The 16,374-nt window shown below is 42.9% G+C and overlaps 1 protein-coding gene across 2 annotated transcripts in view; it reads right to left on the bottom strand.

The window, feature by feature from the left end:
• Nucleotides 1-90: 90 nt before the first annotated feature.
• Nucleotides 91-16,374, bottom strand: part of LOC123969008 (vacuolar protein sorting-associated protein 13B-like) — a 324,425-nt gene continuing 308,141 nt past the window's right edge. For both annotated transcript variants that reach the window (XM_046046088.1, XM_046046087.1), the window contains exons 55-68: nucleotides 14,836-15,122; nucleotides 14,066-14,193; nucleotides 13,710-13,906; nucleotides 12,859-12,977; nucleotides 11,636-12,086; nucleotides 11,153-11,317; nucleotides 10,428-10,656; nucleotides 8,131-8,307; nucleotides 7,403-7,573; nucleotides 4,764-4,940; nucleotides 3,162-3,264; nucleotides 1,471-1,639; nucleotides 1,285-1,365; nucleotides 91-1,092 (exon numbers count right to left, since the gene is read on the bottom strand). In XM_046046088.1, coding sequence (XP_045902044.1) covers nucleotides 844-1,092; nucleotides 1,285-1,365; nucleotides 1,471-1,639; nucleotides 3,162-3,264; nucleotides 4,764-4,940; nucleotides 7,403-7,573; nucleotides 8,131-8,307; nucleotides 10,428-10,656; nucleotides 11,153-11,317; nucleotides 11,636-12,086; nucleotides 12,859-12,977; nucleotides 13,710-13,906; nucleotides 14,066-14,193; nucleotides 14,836-15,122 — 2,703 coding nt within the window. In that variant the 3' untranslated portion in view covers nucleotides 91-843. The remainder of the gene's footprint in view (nucleotides 1,093-1,284; nucleotides 1,366-1,470; nucleotides 1,640-3,161; nucleotides 3,265-4,763; nucleotides 4,941-7,402; nucleotides 7,574-8,130; nucleotides 8,308-10,427; nucleotides 10,657-11,152; nucleotides 11,318-11,635; nucleotides 12,087-12,858; nucleotides 12,978-13,709; nucleotides 13,907-14,065; nucleotides 14,194-14,835; nucleotides 15,123-16,374) is intronic.

Below are 16,374 nucleotides of genomic sequence, written 5' to 3'. Positions count from 1 at the left end.
ACATTTATTCTGCTTCTGTGAAAATCCCACTTGAATATATAATGTATATTCATGTATTTCATTCATATTTGCCAATATCACAATACACAATGATATATAAACATTTTAATAAAAACAAGTGTTATTCTATTAATATATTATCCATTTACATACATTGAAGGCATTAGACTGAAATCTTACAGAGAGCTCAGTGGTACAATATAAAAGGCAACAACAACATGGCTGCATCATGAAGGACTGGCATCAACGTAAAGGACAGTGTTATTGTCGAAGTATATTACATCATCTATATAAAACATTTTGGTTGACAGCTGGTGTATCTATCATCCATCAACGTGTGTATATAATATTGCACTTCTCATTGGCATGAGACATGATCACTATACTTCAGCGGTGCGAAAGATCGGACTGTTTTGATAGACATGTAATCGATCTTAGCGACTCCTCCTGTTAGCGGTGTATTTCTGTCTGCAACACTAAAGAGGTTCCACACTCACTGATTGAGCCCTGATTTAAAGTTGAAACACACTGTTGGTCCAACACAGTATAAGTTGACACAACTCTTAGTTTTAGTGTTCACTACATGTGTTTCTAGGATTAAAACCAATTCCAATCTATGAGTTTGTTGTGTCAGTACATACGGGATATCTTTCCAAGAATCCTCTACATTCCTAAGGCGCAGATGACCAAGTGGTTACTTGTTCATATTTTACCTCATATGTTTTGCAGAAATGGGTAGTTATCTTTACAGAGCCAAAGTACATTGTTCCCCAAGACTTTTTAAGGCTTTATTTAATTTGGAACAAAAGGTTGGATTTTTTTTTTTTATTGTGTTACTGTGCATTAGTGGAATCCGATGCGTAACGCCTTATTCTTTACCATGGTGAACTTGCTGACAAACACCTTGGCGAAGGCGGGATCCACCAGGTAATGGTAAGACTTGGTGACAGAGGGCGGTGGCTCAGTGAGCGTCACCGGAGGCTGCAGCTGGAGAGAGGCGGCCGAGGGGGAAAGAAACAGGGAGGCCCGCATCACGTAATCCACCAGCCGCCGATACTGCTGTTCTGACAGACGCTCACGAACACCGTCACCCTGAGGGAGGACATCCAGATGATTACCAGTACACATTGGTAACAGTATGGTAATACCAAGCAAACACTAGAGCGGCTATATTCAGCTTCAACCAGACGGAAAGGAATAAATAAAGTTAACAGATTTCAACTCCTATATTATCATCTTGTACCCTGTGACGCCTGTGCAGCTCCATTACTTTCAGTGTCTCACCTCTGTGTCGCTGGCTACTGTCTGCTGCTGTAAGGTGAGGGTGAGGTGGCCTTGCTGTCCTGGCTCCTGCTGACACTCCACCTGCAGAGCACGGGATGTTTAACATTCACTTCACCGTCTGCACAGCTGAAGAAAGGTTCATCTGACTGTTACAAGACATGACATGTACAACATACTGTCAGTTACCTCTGTGATGGGAAAGGCCTGCTGCTGGGTGTCCTCACTGAGGCTGACCACAAACAGCACTTCAGAGGTGAGGAGCAGACAGCCAGCATGCTCCTGACCTGACCCACTCACAATGGTCACCTGCAGGGCCATGTGGAGCTCCGGCCGCCCCAGAGACTGGAGCATCTTCCTGTCGTCACAAAGCAGAGCAAGCGTCATGACATTACTAAACACAATATGCTATTTATTTAGGGGGAGAAATCCAAATTTTACCTATAATCTACTCTTAAAAATAAGGCGTACTGTAGGCAACACTCAAACAACACGTGACTTCCTTCCCCTGCGTGCATGGGTTTTGTGTACATACACATGCATAATGTAAGGCCTCCTAACTTCAGATACACATTTTCACCAGGAAACACAAGACCACACAAAGTGCCCAGCTAACCTCAACTCACAAACAAGTGGCCACATGTGTCTGCATACATCCAGTAATTTACATTTTCTCTGTGTGGTTCCTATTTCACAAAATGTGCGCAGGGACTGAAGTCTTCAGTCATGTTTCTCTGACAGTGTGTTTACTTTGGAAGGCAGGTGTTCAAAGTTCAGAGCAGATGTTGAAGCAGCCACAGTAGGGACACTTTGGTTCTGTTCAGTGTTACTCTGTTCAAACAGTCTGACCCCTCAAGTGTCTGGGCTACCTGTAGTAGTAAAAATAATTGATGGATGCCTGATGGAAACCAGTTTGACTGCAATCCTGTATGGATAAAACCGCAGGGGAGCATTATCTCAGTGTTCATGTATTTTTATATTCCCCCCCCCCCATCTTCCTCCTCCTCCTAACATTAGCACAGCATACTGCTAACCCCTCGGGTGATGACAACTAAAGTGGAATGTCCTAAAGAAATATTGTATCTCAAATTTGGCCTCTTTCCTCATGGCAGTTGACAGTCAACACTGAATGCTATTAGAAGTAAATGTTTGATAGCTATGGAAACCAAACTAAATTGCGGAAAATTCATTATAAAATGCCATAAATGCTTTTTCTACAGCTCCTGATAACCTTCTGGAGACAGAGCCTTATAAATTTTTATGATAATATTAAGTGTCCCACAGAGAGAGCATACTGGAACTTTCAAAACACTCAGATCTGACTCACTGCTGTCGATACAGCCGTACTTCAAGCCATATTTTTACAACGCAGGACCCAAAGGTAACCTTCTGCTTTGCACAACATGTAAACTTTGTAAATCTTTGAGTCTCCCCCAACATCCAAACCTTTCCAGCACAAGAGGAAGGTGTTCCTCCTCCATCTGATGGTACTGGGAAACATCTCTGGATAGCCTCATAGTTAAACAACAAGAACAATTTCTAGCTGGCGGCTTTGGCAGCGTGCTTATAAAAACCTTTTAACATGGCTCGATGAGAACACGGGAGGGCAGGCTGGCTACCATGTGTGGGATCAAGGTCAAACATCTTTCCAGACTTTTTTTTTTTTTTTTTTTTGTTGGAAAGTGGGTAATGAACCCTCCAAGGCTTTTTTAAACAAGACAGCAAAAATGATGAGAGTTAAGGGGGAGAAAAACAACGGCATATCCTGGAGAGAGTCCAAGAAAAGCAAAGGCGAGAACACATGTCCCACTTCTAACGAATAGCTGGACAAAAGCAAAGGAGGAGCCTGCAGGAGAAATGAAAGGCTCTGGGGGTCGTACCAGACATATTTAAGGTGGCTGTTTGGGGCCTGAGCCGACTTCTCCTCTGTAGGCAGGTACAGCTGTTTAGGAAGCTGCCACAGTCCTGCTCCATGAAGGATCCCTGTTAGAAGAGACACAAAGACAAACGTACAGACATTCAGCATAAACACTTCTGTGTTTGACAGTGTGGTAGATTGTGTACATGCATTTAAATATAATGTGCAATCGACAAGGCAGACGGGTACCGTTCTCACTTGAATCTAAATCCAAGCTGATGAAAAGACATTTGATAGATAAAGACAGCTTCTGTTAGTGTGTGAGTGCATTATTACTAATGTACATTTCATATTCTGATCAGGATAGCTCTGTGTGTACATAGCAGAGTGAGTTCATAACCCATGTGCGTGTGGTCAGTTTTCCTTCACCCCACTCTAGCTGTCAGCAGATCAGCAGCAGCAGGCCAGTGAAGTCATCAAGTAGTTAAAACAGAGCCATAAAGAACACAGTGAGATCCATTAATGATGTCACTGCATTGGTACTGCAATGCTGTTCAAGTGGGTGTTTGCAAGTGTGTGTGTGGGGGGGTAATATTGACGTGTTTCATAAGACAGGATGTGACAGAGTTCTGCTACAAATCAATCGGTTTATCTGCATATTTTACCTGCAGATTGAGTTTTTTGGTGTATGTTGTCAGGGCGAGTGTCGATGTGGACTGCTGGTCAGTCAGACGTCTTGCAGCAGCGCCTTTGTGTGTACTCGTGTGCATCCACGTGGACCCACACGTATATGCACACGTTTGTGTTTGTGTGTTTGTTTTCTGCAGAGCTCAGAGGATCAGAGCCAGGCCCCAGGGAGTCATTGCTCTTATACAGAGCCGTTAACCTCGTTGGTAGTTTATGTGCTACAGCCAAGACCTGTTAGCGCCAACACACACCACCCTCTGACACACTCCTCAACTCCCACCCGTATCTTCTACCCCCAATAAAAAACAAACCAACTCCAAAGACCGTAACTGCCCGTATATGCAAGTGTTTTTGCGCGTGTGTGCAGCAGGGGATCTTTCAGCAGTTCTCTCCTGGGTCCTACAGTACTACTGGAGGTGTGGCCTAATAAACACTTGGCTTCTGGCAGGAACCAAGAGGAGAAAAGGGGAGAAATTGTACATCCACCGGTAGATTTGCAATTTTCCTGGCTTCACTAACTTGAATTCATATATGTGTTTAATAGAATATTGTTGCCTAAGGCTCCTTGGAAAGTGGTATTTGTTGAGTTGTGTTAAACTTGAGACCTTGTTGCATGGCAGAATCTGTATTTACACTTCAGTTTAGTGCTGTGTGGCAGTAATAATGTGCTTGTGTGTTAAGGACGTAAAAGTTAGCATCTCTACAGGCCAAAGATATTGACAAAAAATGACAGAATGATATAGCTCGTTGCCAGACATGACAATGGTCCAGTAGTTCTTAGTTGTGTCTGTCATCATTTTTGAATTATGCTCCAATTTCCTTTAATTTTCCTATGTTTTGTGTGTTTGTGAACCACAGGGGGCTATTATAATAAACAACACTAATCAGGCTTTAACGGCTGAAAGCCCTCCAACACAGCTCCTGAACTTTGACTCACCATATCCAGTCTGGGAGACGAGTTCAGCTGCTCCTCCGATGGGCTTGGTGAAAACCCCCACAATACCTTTCCCCACTCCAGAGATGACCCCTTTGGCTTTGCTACCAGCTGAGCTCTGCGTCTCCCAGTTCCTTTGGAAGTTCTGCATGGGTTGGTCCACGATGCCCGCTATTGCTCCTTTGAGATCAATGAAAAGGGATGTTGTTATTTATTATTGTGCTTTATTAAATAAAAACTAAATGAGACTTACAATTACAAAATACAAGAAGCTAACATAATTCTATCTTTTGTGGGCAAAAAAAGGGGCATGACCTCTTAGAGATTTCACTTTAGTGTCACATGGGAAACAGACATTCAGAATCCAATGTGTCATAAATGGGACAGGAATTCTGACATGCTTTTTCCCCACAGAAGATATCTGACAATTCATTTTATGTATGACACAGATGCTGGGATCCACAGTGCATCTCAGGAGTTGTAACTGTAACCCAGAAAGATGTGAGCAGCTGTTTGGTGTCAATGACGATATTCTGTGTGTCTTTGAGACTGATTTGAGACAGACTTGAGTTTTACTGCCCTCTGGGTGTTTATTGAGTCCCTGCTGTTCTGTCTCCCCTGCTTGGTCTCGTGACTTTCTGTAACTGTGCACACCACAAGGCATTAGCCTATGGACAGTGGATGAAGTGTGTGTGGGCAGAACAGGTTTCCATACATATCGAGTGACCTTATTAAACTGTTAAAGGAACAGAGATCCTAATATATAATACAAAAAAAATAAAACAATGATATATATACATATAACCCCAATTCCAATGAAGTTGGGACATTGTGTAAAACGTAACATAAAACCAGAATGCATTTATTAGCAAATCCTTTTCAACCTATATTCAATTTACAAACTAAGTTCACCACTTTGTGAACAACTGCGTGAGCAAATAGCCCAACAGTTAAAGAATAACGTTTCTCAACGTACAATTGCAAGGAATTTAGGGATTTCATCATCTACGGTCCATAATATCATCAAAAGATTCAGAGAATCTGGAGAAATCTCTGCACGTAAGCGGCAAGTCTGAAGACCAACACTGAATGCCCGTGACCTTCGATCCCTCGGGCGGTACTGCATTAAACCGACATTGTTGTGTAAAGGATATTTCCACATGGGCTCAGGAACACTTCAGAAAACCATTGTCAGTTAACACAGTTCGTCGCTACATCAACAAGTGCAAGTTAAAACTCTACCATGCAAAGCGAAAACCATATATCAACACCACCCAGAAACGCCGCCGGCTTCCCTGGGCCCGAGCTCATCTGCGATGGACTGACGCAAAGTGGAAAAGTGTGCTGTGGTCTGACGAGTCCACATTTCAAATTGTTCTTGGAAATAATGGGCGTCGTGTCCTTCGGGCCAAAGAGGAAAAAGGACCGTCCGGATTGTTATCAGCGCTAAGTTCAAAAGCCAGCATCTGTGATGGTATGGGGGCGTGTTAGTGCCCATGGCATGGGTAACTCGCACATCTGTGAAGGCACCATTAATGATGAAAGGTACATACAGGTTTTGGAGCAACATATGCTGCCATCAAAGTAACGTCTTTTTCAGGGACGTCCCTGTTTATTTCCCCTGCAAGACAACGCCAAGCCACATTCTGCACGTGTTATTAACAGCGTGTAGTAAAAGAGTGCGGGTACTAGACTGGCCTGCCTGCAGTCCACACCTGTCTCCCTTTGAAAATGTCTGGCGCATTATGAAGCGCAAAAGACGACAACAGAGACCCCCGACTGTTGAGCAACTGAAGTCAACATCAAGCAAGAAAGAATTCCACCTACAAAGCTTCAGCAATTAGTGTTCTCAGTTACCAAACGCTTGAGTGTTATTAAAAGGAAAGGTGATGTAACACAGAGGTAATCAGGTAAACATGCTCCTGTCCCAGGTTTTTTGGAACGTGTTGCAGGCATCAGATTCAAAGTGAGTGAATATTTGCAAAAAACAATAAAGTTTATCAGTTATCAGAAAAACTACACAGCACAGAAAAATTATCCTGACAAAAAGACATTTTTTAACCTGTTTTCAAAGATGAAAAATAAACACCTTTTTTCACCTGGTAAATTTTTTTCCAGGTGGAATGGTTTGCACTGATGTATGTCTACCAGTCATTTAGGTTGTTATATGTTTAATTAAAATGGTGAAATAAGAAATAACCTACAAGAAATAGAAAATATACCCTGCTAACACTGACCCCCCCCCCCCCGGCTGCAGCCCAAGCTGTCCGTCATTTTGTGGGAAAAATTGCATTTCCTGTTTCATACATGGAAAAAATATAAAGGAGCTTAGAAAGATTATCCTAGCCTTTGAGAAAACAATTTAGATCGGACTTCTGGATCACCAGGATTTTACACTTCTCATCTAAAACCACGTATTTTGGGTTATTGAGAAGACATGATTAACAGTGTGAGGGGAAAAAAAGGGAGCAGGGACAGATTTTGATAATTCAACTCATTTAGGAATTTAGAGGGATGATGACTAAAATATTACTGAAATGTGCTGGTGCATTCCTAATTAGAAATGTTGCAAAAGCATTAAATGTCAAAATCACATGAGAGACTGTGTGTGCGTGTGTGTGTGTGTGCGCAGACCCACACACCTAACAAGCTAATGCCGAGTCGTGACAGCCCCTGCCTCAGTCCGTCCCCGAGGCTCTCTGGCAGCTGGCGTCTCCACTCCTCCTGCCTGGTGTAGTGTTCTTCATCCAGAGACAGGCGGTCCATGTTCCTGGCCAGGCTTGTAGCTAAATTGGTGATGGACGTCAGCGTGCCTAAACACAAAGACGACATGTTCTAACTCAACGTTCAGAGTTTGCAGTGACATCATGAACACTGCCAGTAAGTGGAGAGAGGTGGTGGAGGTCATAGTGCCTCGTATTAACGAATCATTACGAGATTTAAATAGGAAAACTCTGTGAAAAGAAATGCATCATGTTCAAAATTAATTTGTTTGGAGGATTAATTAAGTTTCTAGCTTAAAGATACTTTGACACCTCTGCACACAGGGGACAGACAAATCTATGAGGTATACAGTAACTGCTGTTTGGCTTTCTTTATAGATAACTATGACTCATGTGCTGTCAGCCATGTCTGCCAAAACCCAAAACTGCTCATCACACAGCACAAAGTTTATTTAATAAATGTTGTGCTAGTCATCACTTCGTGACGACCTAAATAGAAACAGTGTTTATCCAAAAACATGTGTGTTGTATCAGTCTGGGGGGAAGATATACGTTAAGCTATAAAGTAACATTTTTAGTCCACAAATACAGATGTGTGTGCAAAGAGATTAAGATTTTGTGTAAAACATTATGAACGTCTGTGTTACCTTTTGAGATATGTTTGACGAAGGAGGTGGTCCCTCTGGACACCCCGCTAACGAAGGCTCCCGGCCCGCGGGTCAGACCCTCATATGGCAGTCGGAAGAAGTCAGACACGCCATTACCGATGCTCCGCACCAGGCTGCCAGGACTGCCCAGGATCTCCAAAGACCCTACCACCCAACCTGAGAGAGTGACAACCACAGCACAGGATATCATATTATTATAATTAATCATGTACTTTTTCAATGTAATGCCGGAAGATTTGGCTTTTACTCATTTATCAGCAGTGTCTGAAATATTCTGTTTTATTTTCATGATGTGAGGAGGAGGTAGGAAGGGCTGAGATTTTTTAGGAAATCCTGTGGGTTAGGGGATTCCTGTGGGATGGGAGTCAATTTCACATGGGACTGGGATGTGACAGGAAAAAAAGTCTATGGTAGCTGGCAGGACGGGATTTAACAGATCAGTCTTTATATATGAACATGTAATTCTAATATGAATGAAGGGGATGGACCAGGAGTCGTGGGACAGGGGTATTTTTGTGGTAGTGAGATGGGACAGGAGTGAAAATCCACTCCCATGTCACCTTCTAATGGGTAACCACCAAGAAGAAAGGTTTTAAAACCTATTTCAGAGTGCCTTTAATCTCCATTTAAGTTATTAGCATAGAGTTGCTAACTACCCACTTTTCTGTTTTTTAGAGAGATTTTTCTCTTTCAGTTTAGCTTTAAAAGAAAAACTTTAAATTTTTAAATAAATAAACTTTAACTGTATTATTTTTGGAGGTAGCCACAATAATGTTATAATACACAATTTAAAGAACACAGTATAATCGCACAGTCATTTTGTAGACTGCTACAGTGAGTTTTGAAGTCAACAGAAATCGAAAGAAATACAGCTGAAACACCTGCTTTTAGGAGGAAAATTCCACATACTAGCCCCTTGAGTAAATGCTCTTTCACTGTCCTCTACTTGCCAAAAGCAGTTTAGAGAGGGAGGCTTTCCCAATGAAAACATTCTACAGAATTACTTACAAAATGCTCTTACATCATGATTATATTTTTAGCATTCATTCTACCAGAATCATTTTCAAAACAAATACAAATATTCACAAATGTACGCACACATTAACATGTGCACTCCGGCACACAGACATGCACACTCCTGCATGAAATCATACATGTGCCACAGTAAGATTTACAGCCTCTTGCTATCTCACCTCTCTCATTCAACCATAGAGTCTCCTTCAGATGGCATGGCTCATTGATATTTATGCACTGACAATTGCATCACAAAAATCAAATAGCCATTTCTCAAGACGCCAGACCTCGCTCTGCTCTTATTCTCTGTCAATTTGCACTTGAGTGATGGACTCTAATGGTAGGAAACCAACTCCAGTGGGGCCTAGTGGTCATTTCTGCTTCACATACTCTCCCAGTTGTGGTTTTGGTGAAGCAAAAAATCCTGACAGGAGATGATGTTTACAGGGCTGAGTCATGCTTTTAAACATCGCATACATACGCATATACTGGAGTATATGCAGAGATAACCTTTTATTATAGACGTAAGTCTTTGCATGTGTTTGTGCATGGATTTACGCCTCTACAGTGCCGTACATCCTAATACTAATCGGTGCCAGAATGCAATGCTTCCCGGTGCCCCTCACTCCATGATGACTCAGGAAGAGGAGAATGCGGTGAGGTGACATGTTGAAATACGAGCAAAAATGAGAGCTCTAACGAGAGACAGCAAGAAGGAAGTGTCTGTCCAGAACTGGGATTTCTGATGTGGAAATGACTGGGTTAAATCAGAACATGTGTGGAGGCTTTGACTAGACAGGAGGACAACGCAGGAGAGAGGTATAGGGCCTGATAAGTCAGACTTAGACCCGGTGGCCATTCACAGATTATCTATGACATACAGTAAATTATGACAGTGTGAGAATCTAAATCTTTTTCAAGCCTCCAGTGATTCAGATTTTGCTTCCTGTAGCTTTAGAGTTTTACTGCACTTTCTGCCACAAAACAATGGGAGCCCTTGGGTACAATCACTTCAAAGCAAGACTTAGTGAGACTTTTTTCTCACTGGAGCACACATCCTGTTATTCTTCTGTACATATTTGCTTAAACTGAGTGCATACGATCCCATGAATTTGAGTGTGTCCCTGTAGTGCATCAGTCTACATGAAAACACAAGCTTGCTTGAAGGACCATTTGCCTTATGGTGCGAATGATGTGGCAGCAGGCGAATACGAGGCATTTGAGAGAAAGAAGTTATGCAACTCCCTCTATCTACTACCTACCAGCTCTGAAGAGGGCTCCGGCAGCATAGTGCATGGCCAGAGCGTGTATTAGCTGTCTGGCCGTGGTGCACAGCGGTCCTCTCTCAAACAGGGAGAAGGAGAGAGGAGTGTGGTCTGAAGCGATGTACAACTTCAGGGAGGCGTGGATGCTGACCAACAGGTTAATCGGCTGGATGGTGAGCCTCTGCAGCCGCACAGGGTGGACCAACGCCTGCATCGACTGAAGCACCTGGAAGAAATGTTATACTTTTAACGTTGAGTTAAGACAGTAATGACCATAATAACACTAATACAACATTGTGTGATACACAGCACAGACTTGAGTTCCTTTATGGGACTGGGTTAATTAATGGCTTAATTATTATAAAACAATCATTTTCTGTCATGCAGCAAAGTTGTGTGACATATTTCTATCTATTCCTGTCAAAAGTATTATTTAAGCATGAGATGATATGAAGATGATGGCATGAAGGTACTTTAAGCGTATTATGGAACTGACTGTAAAAAAACATGTAAAAGATCTGGTAAATTTTATCTGCAAATAAGCAGACCTCATTCACAGGCGTGCTGACAACCATAATGACGTTAGATGCTGCTTCCCGTATGTCTTGAACGAGCTAAATGCACCACTGGGGTAATAATGTCATGAGAATGCAGTGACTAAACCCAAAAACATTCAGCCTCATAAAAACCTAAATAAAAACACCACACAATGAATAGTGCACCTGTTCTGGGAAGGTGGGGGCAGATCCAGACTCTCTACTCCTTTGGGTCTCTGCTGTAGCTGATGCCATGGCACTGTCAGGGATGTAGGTGTGGAACAGGGTCTTAATGTAGTAAACAAAGGTGTCTTCGAGGTAGACTCTGGCAGGTTGGAGCTGGAAGGTGACCTGAGGAGAAAGCACACAACGCTGTTATGTGAATTGGTGATCACGAATAAACGGACTTGGACACACTGAACACCTGTTTGGTCCTTTTTGACATAAACAAAATGCAGTTGTAAAACAATTAATTTAAATTGTGTTATATTGTTAAGGAATTAAATAAAAAAAGACTGCATTTTATGAGCAAAAATGTATGGTAGCATTTTTTCTGAATGACTGGTAAAGGGGTTGCTGGAGTGTGCTTTGTGACTGAGGTAGGTCAGAGAGGTAGCGTCTACTGCGACAAAGAAAATGCAAATACAAAGAGAGAAGAATGAATCCAACCTCCTCCAAAGTGTGTCGGTCCTCAGCCAGCACCATCCTCAGCTGAATGAAACAAGATTGTTTGAACTCCTCCAGGGCTGCAGGAGACTGAGTGGGATTGGCATCGCTGCTCCATGGACCCCCAGGCTCAGCTCCCACTCTCTGATCCTGGCAAAGCAGCACGGGGAAGTGGAAACTTGCTCGGTTATACAGCTGATTGTCTATTTGCAGACTAGAGCAGTAGGCTTCGATCAGAGAGGCGTCAGGCATCAAGGCGGAGATGGGTGCAGTGCACATTCCAGGGTCAACTGCCAGCTCCGGGGGCAGGGAGGTGGGTGCTGGAGCCAGGGTGAGGAGCAGCTTGGTCATCGTGAGTCTCAGCAACTCCACAGAACCAGAGGGACTGGTGATGTCATCACTTAGCACCACACTGGCTTCACTCAGGAGGACTCTGAACGACAGCTTGGAAGACCTGAAACAAAACCGAGTTTATTACTGTCAAAGTATCATTTATTGAAATAAATGAAGGGCTGTAACGGTTTGCACTGATGTATGTCTACCAGTCGTTTAGGTTGTTATATGTTTAATTAAAATGGTGAAATAAGAAATAACCTACAAGAAATAGAAAATATACCCCGCTAACACTGACCCCCCCTTGGCTGCAGCCCAAGTTGTCCGTCATTTTGTGGGAAAAATTGCATTTCTATCTTAAACATAACTGAAGTCTAAACTAAATATGTGTTTTATGATTGAGATGATTTGTAGAGGACAGAGACTCTACTCATTCATCTTGTGCTGATGATGTTTCATGAATTTCCAACCAGCAGAGCACATTAACAAAAGTCACTGAATGATGTAATTTGTTTACATTTACCTAATACGTCAATTATATTAATTTCCTGCTTTGCCAAAATGACAAAGAAGGTATGCGTTGATGTAATGGAATAAAGCTGTAATACCATGTTCTACTGTAGTAATTTCACTCATGACAACACAAGAAGGTTTTATTGCCCTCCTGTGGTGAAAATGATGCCTGGTTCTTCATGTTTGGAGTCTAGTAACAACTGCTGCATGAAAACAATGCTGTTAACAATAATCATATACTCATTTGAAGTGAACACAATAAAAGGCACACGGGTAGATACCTTGAGGTTAGGATGAACAACATGCACAGATGATTTCATATGGTTCAAATATGTAGGGAGCATAAAACAACAATAAAACCACTGCCTGTGCACACATACCTGCTGTGCTGGTTGATTACAGCGTCCATGCTGCCCTCTGGTGCCAGAGACAGAACCAGGGTGCCTTTGTCATACTCCACGTCGATGTAGAGACAGCCAAATCCTGGCAGGAACACCACCTGAGCAACAACAGAATACAGATCTGTGTTACATAGATACTCTCTATGGATAGTGACTGTTGCACATGCTCATTTCCACCTTAAATAAACTTTGAAGAGGCAACTTCACCCATTCATAGTTCAGCGCTCTCTTGTTCTTTGTGTGTCTGTGTTTCAGAGCATACATGTGTCTTTACACAACTTTAACCTCCACCACTTCAGGTTCAGAGTGATCAGCCCCCCATGTGACGAAAGGAAGCAGAACGCTTTGCAGAGCAGTCACAACAAGTCCAACCTTTGACCTCTCACCCCTACCACAGAGGTCTGACTTAGACCTCACAGTAACCAGAGATACACACCCTCAGCCTCAACCCCAACCTGCAGCAGGATAGCCACAACACCAAAAATTACACACACTCCTCCTTAACATCCAACCTCACACTACTATACTGACCAAACCACAAATACTGGCTGACCAGCTACTGAACTCCAGAGGGCACTCACATACTCACCCACCAAACACAAATTATTGAAATAAAGCCGCTTTGATCAAAAAGAAAAAGAAAAGAAACAGGGAAATGTATATATAATGTGCACTGAATTCCACTATTGTGAGAAGAGGGACGATGATAAGAAAATGTTGCATTGCTACGCTAAGTGGTTAAAATCAAAAGGGAAATATACAGTTTATTTACAGATGGGACAAACTCCTGATTTCTTTACACCTCACCCTGTCTACATGCATGTTTATACCTGAGTGCCGGGGCAGTTGATATCTATGGGATCAGTCCAGTCGGTGGAGCTGTGGTCTGAGGTGGTTTTCAACAGCAGTGTGGGCAGCATCTCTTTCTGCCTGCACTCGGGGAAAGTTGAAAAGTGGTGGTAGAGCTCATGGTGCAGGGAGCAATTAGCAGGCAGAGGACGGCAGAACACCTCAGTCCTTGGAGTTTCTATTGAATATAAGAAGAAAAAGTAAATAAATAGAAGCATAAATAGTAAATAAAATGAATAAGACAAGGGGAGGAGGGGGATGGGGTGAGCTGAGACAGGAGAGGAAACAAACCCAGAAACAAGTCCAGTCCAGCCCAGTCAGGCCTTTCCCTTCCTACCTTTGACATTTTCCTTTAGCAGCAGTGGGATAGGACACTTGTTGTGGACCAGCATGCGAGGACAGGGGTCCTCATTCAGAATGATGTATGTCACCCCAAGGTGCTCCTGATATGTCATTACTATGGCTCTGCAAAACACAAATAAAAACATAAATAAACAAGAACATAAATAAACTGTCCACAGACCAAGCCCTTCTAACCACACACAGATAAGAGCTCACACACCCACCAACATGTCAAACGTCATATTACTGCTATGTCCATTTGCAAATTACCGAGGTGCATCCATAGGCCGAGCCCTAACTCGAGCCAGGCGTTGACACACGGGTAACTCTGTGTGTGCTTCTATTTGTGTGTGTTTGGCTGCACATGTTAAATTTACACTGTAAATGAGAGCCAAGCTGGCCAGACAAACTCTAGAACACAAGGATGGATCTGATGAAACATATGCTCATTATGTACACTGTGTATTTGGTAATAGAAAGAAAGATGAAATAGCTTTTTACTAGGGCTTAAGTTAAGACAAAAATACATAAGAAAGAAAGAAAGACATGAGATAGGCTGAGAGGGATCAATTGCACAAGACAAGCAGAGAGACTGACAGTGGAAATGTTGAGGGCATTTCTCCTTTTGCTTCATCTGCAGTGTTTAACAAGCTGTGACCAGCAACAGTACCTCCCCGCTTTATGTCCTGTGCCAGCCGGGGTTTGGTACCCTATACTAAATGGACTGTCACAGCCAGCAAACCACAAATGCTCTGCTTCACCCACCTGCTGCTCAGGCCACCCCCAGAGTCTGGATCCCCAGGAACAGACAAACTTTGCCTTGGGAAGTCTGGTCGAATGGGAGCAGGCAGGCTCCAAGGTGCAGATCCAACTCCACTATCGGGCCTGGGAAACAAGCTGAAGAGCATGTGTCTGAGGGGAAGAGGGAACTCAACCTTCCCCTGGACGCTGGTTTGGAGGAGGTCCCAGCATGGCACAGAGCAGGGTTTGGCCAGGGATGATTCTTCAGGGGGAGCCAGGCTGAACACCGCTGTTTCTGGTATCTCACAGGCCTGAGGAGAGGAAACGAAATAAACATGATGAAAAGGAGAGGAGAGAAGAGGAAAAGAGAGGAGGGAAGGAGATGAAAAAAAAAAAAAAGAGTGGAGGAGAGGACATAAAAGGAAAGGAGAGGAAAATAGGGGAAGACGGGAGAGGAGAGGACAGGAGGGAGGAAAGTAGAGGAAAGTTGGAGAGGGGAAGTAAAATAAAAGGAAGGAAAGAAAGCAGGTGAGGAAAGAAAAACATAAAAGCAAAAGAAAAATTGAAGAGAAGAGACCAAAAAAAAAAAGAAAATGAAGGTGAGGAGAGCAAATGAGAAGAAAGGGAAGACGAAAGTTGCATCAGAAAATGATATAAGACATGAAGGCCAAGAAAGAAAGACAGAGCAAAGAAGATGCAAGTGATTACAACAAAAGATACATGGTAAAACCACATTGTTATTGTACTCTCTTCTTTCTCCCACTGAGCTTAGCGCTAAATTGGTAGCAGAGAAGCCCTGCTGTGCTGGTTTAGCAGCCAGTGAGCAGCGAGTAGTTGAGGACTACAGGGATTAGGCACTAAGCATGATGAATAGACCAACTAGAAAGGCATTCCTAGCCTAGTTTGTGGTCTGTGTTATTGTTAAGCCCATTGCCCACTATTTCGTTTTTCTAAGCTTTAAAAAAAAAAAAAGTTTTTTCAGTCAATTAGTGGCAACTGGCAAGCTCTGCCATCCTTCTTTAAGAGGCAGAAGGCTCATTAAATGACATCATCACATTGTTGCTCTCTTTGGGGACAAGCAGCAGATGAAAGCGAGAAGGGAAACCTGCATCCAATTCTGGGTGTTTGTCTAATGTCCCTATGAAGTGCCATTGCCACATGGTGAGAACGGAGGAGGGAGAAAGGGGGAGCAACATGATCTGATGGAAAACGGCTTACTACATTCGAGCAATGAGTATGTGTGGAAGTGCTAGGGTGGATGTGTGTGAGTAATGCGCATAGGGAATATACTTTGTGTATGAAGCTTTAGAAACTTCAGCAGGACAGGAAAGACATGATGCAGGGCCATACACATACATGAAAATACAAACACATACTCAGCCCTTATGGTTATGCGGTAGGAGTGAGAAATTGAATCTATGGGCCCAGGATTTACACAATTTCAGTGGTTTATAGAAAGCTGGAGCTAGATGTTAAGCTGGTGAGGACTTAAGAGACTGAGCAGGTGTTGTGATGTATGAAATATTAGCCTTGTATGGCCTGAGACATCTCATAGGTTCCAGC

The sequence above is a fragment of the Micropterus dolomieu genome, linkage group LG03, assembly GCF_021292245.1.
Source record: "Micropterus dolomieu isolate WLL.071019.BEF.003 ecotype Adirondacks linkage group LG03, ASM2129224v1, whole genome shotgun sequence".
Taxonomy (NCBI): Eukaryota; Metazoa; Chordata; class Actinopteri; order Centrarchiformes; family Centrarchidae; genus Micropterus; species Micropterus dolomieu.
Note: the sequence above shows the minus strand (reverse complement) of the source record. Positions and strands in the feature narration are given on the sequence as shown.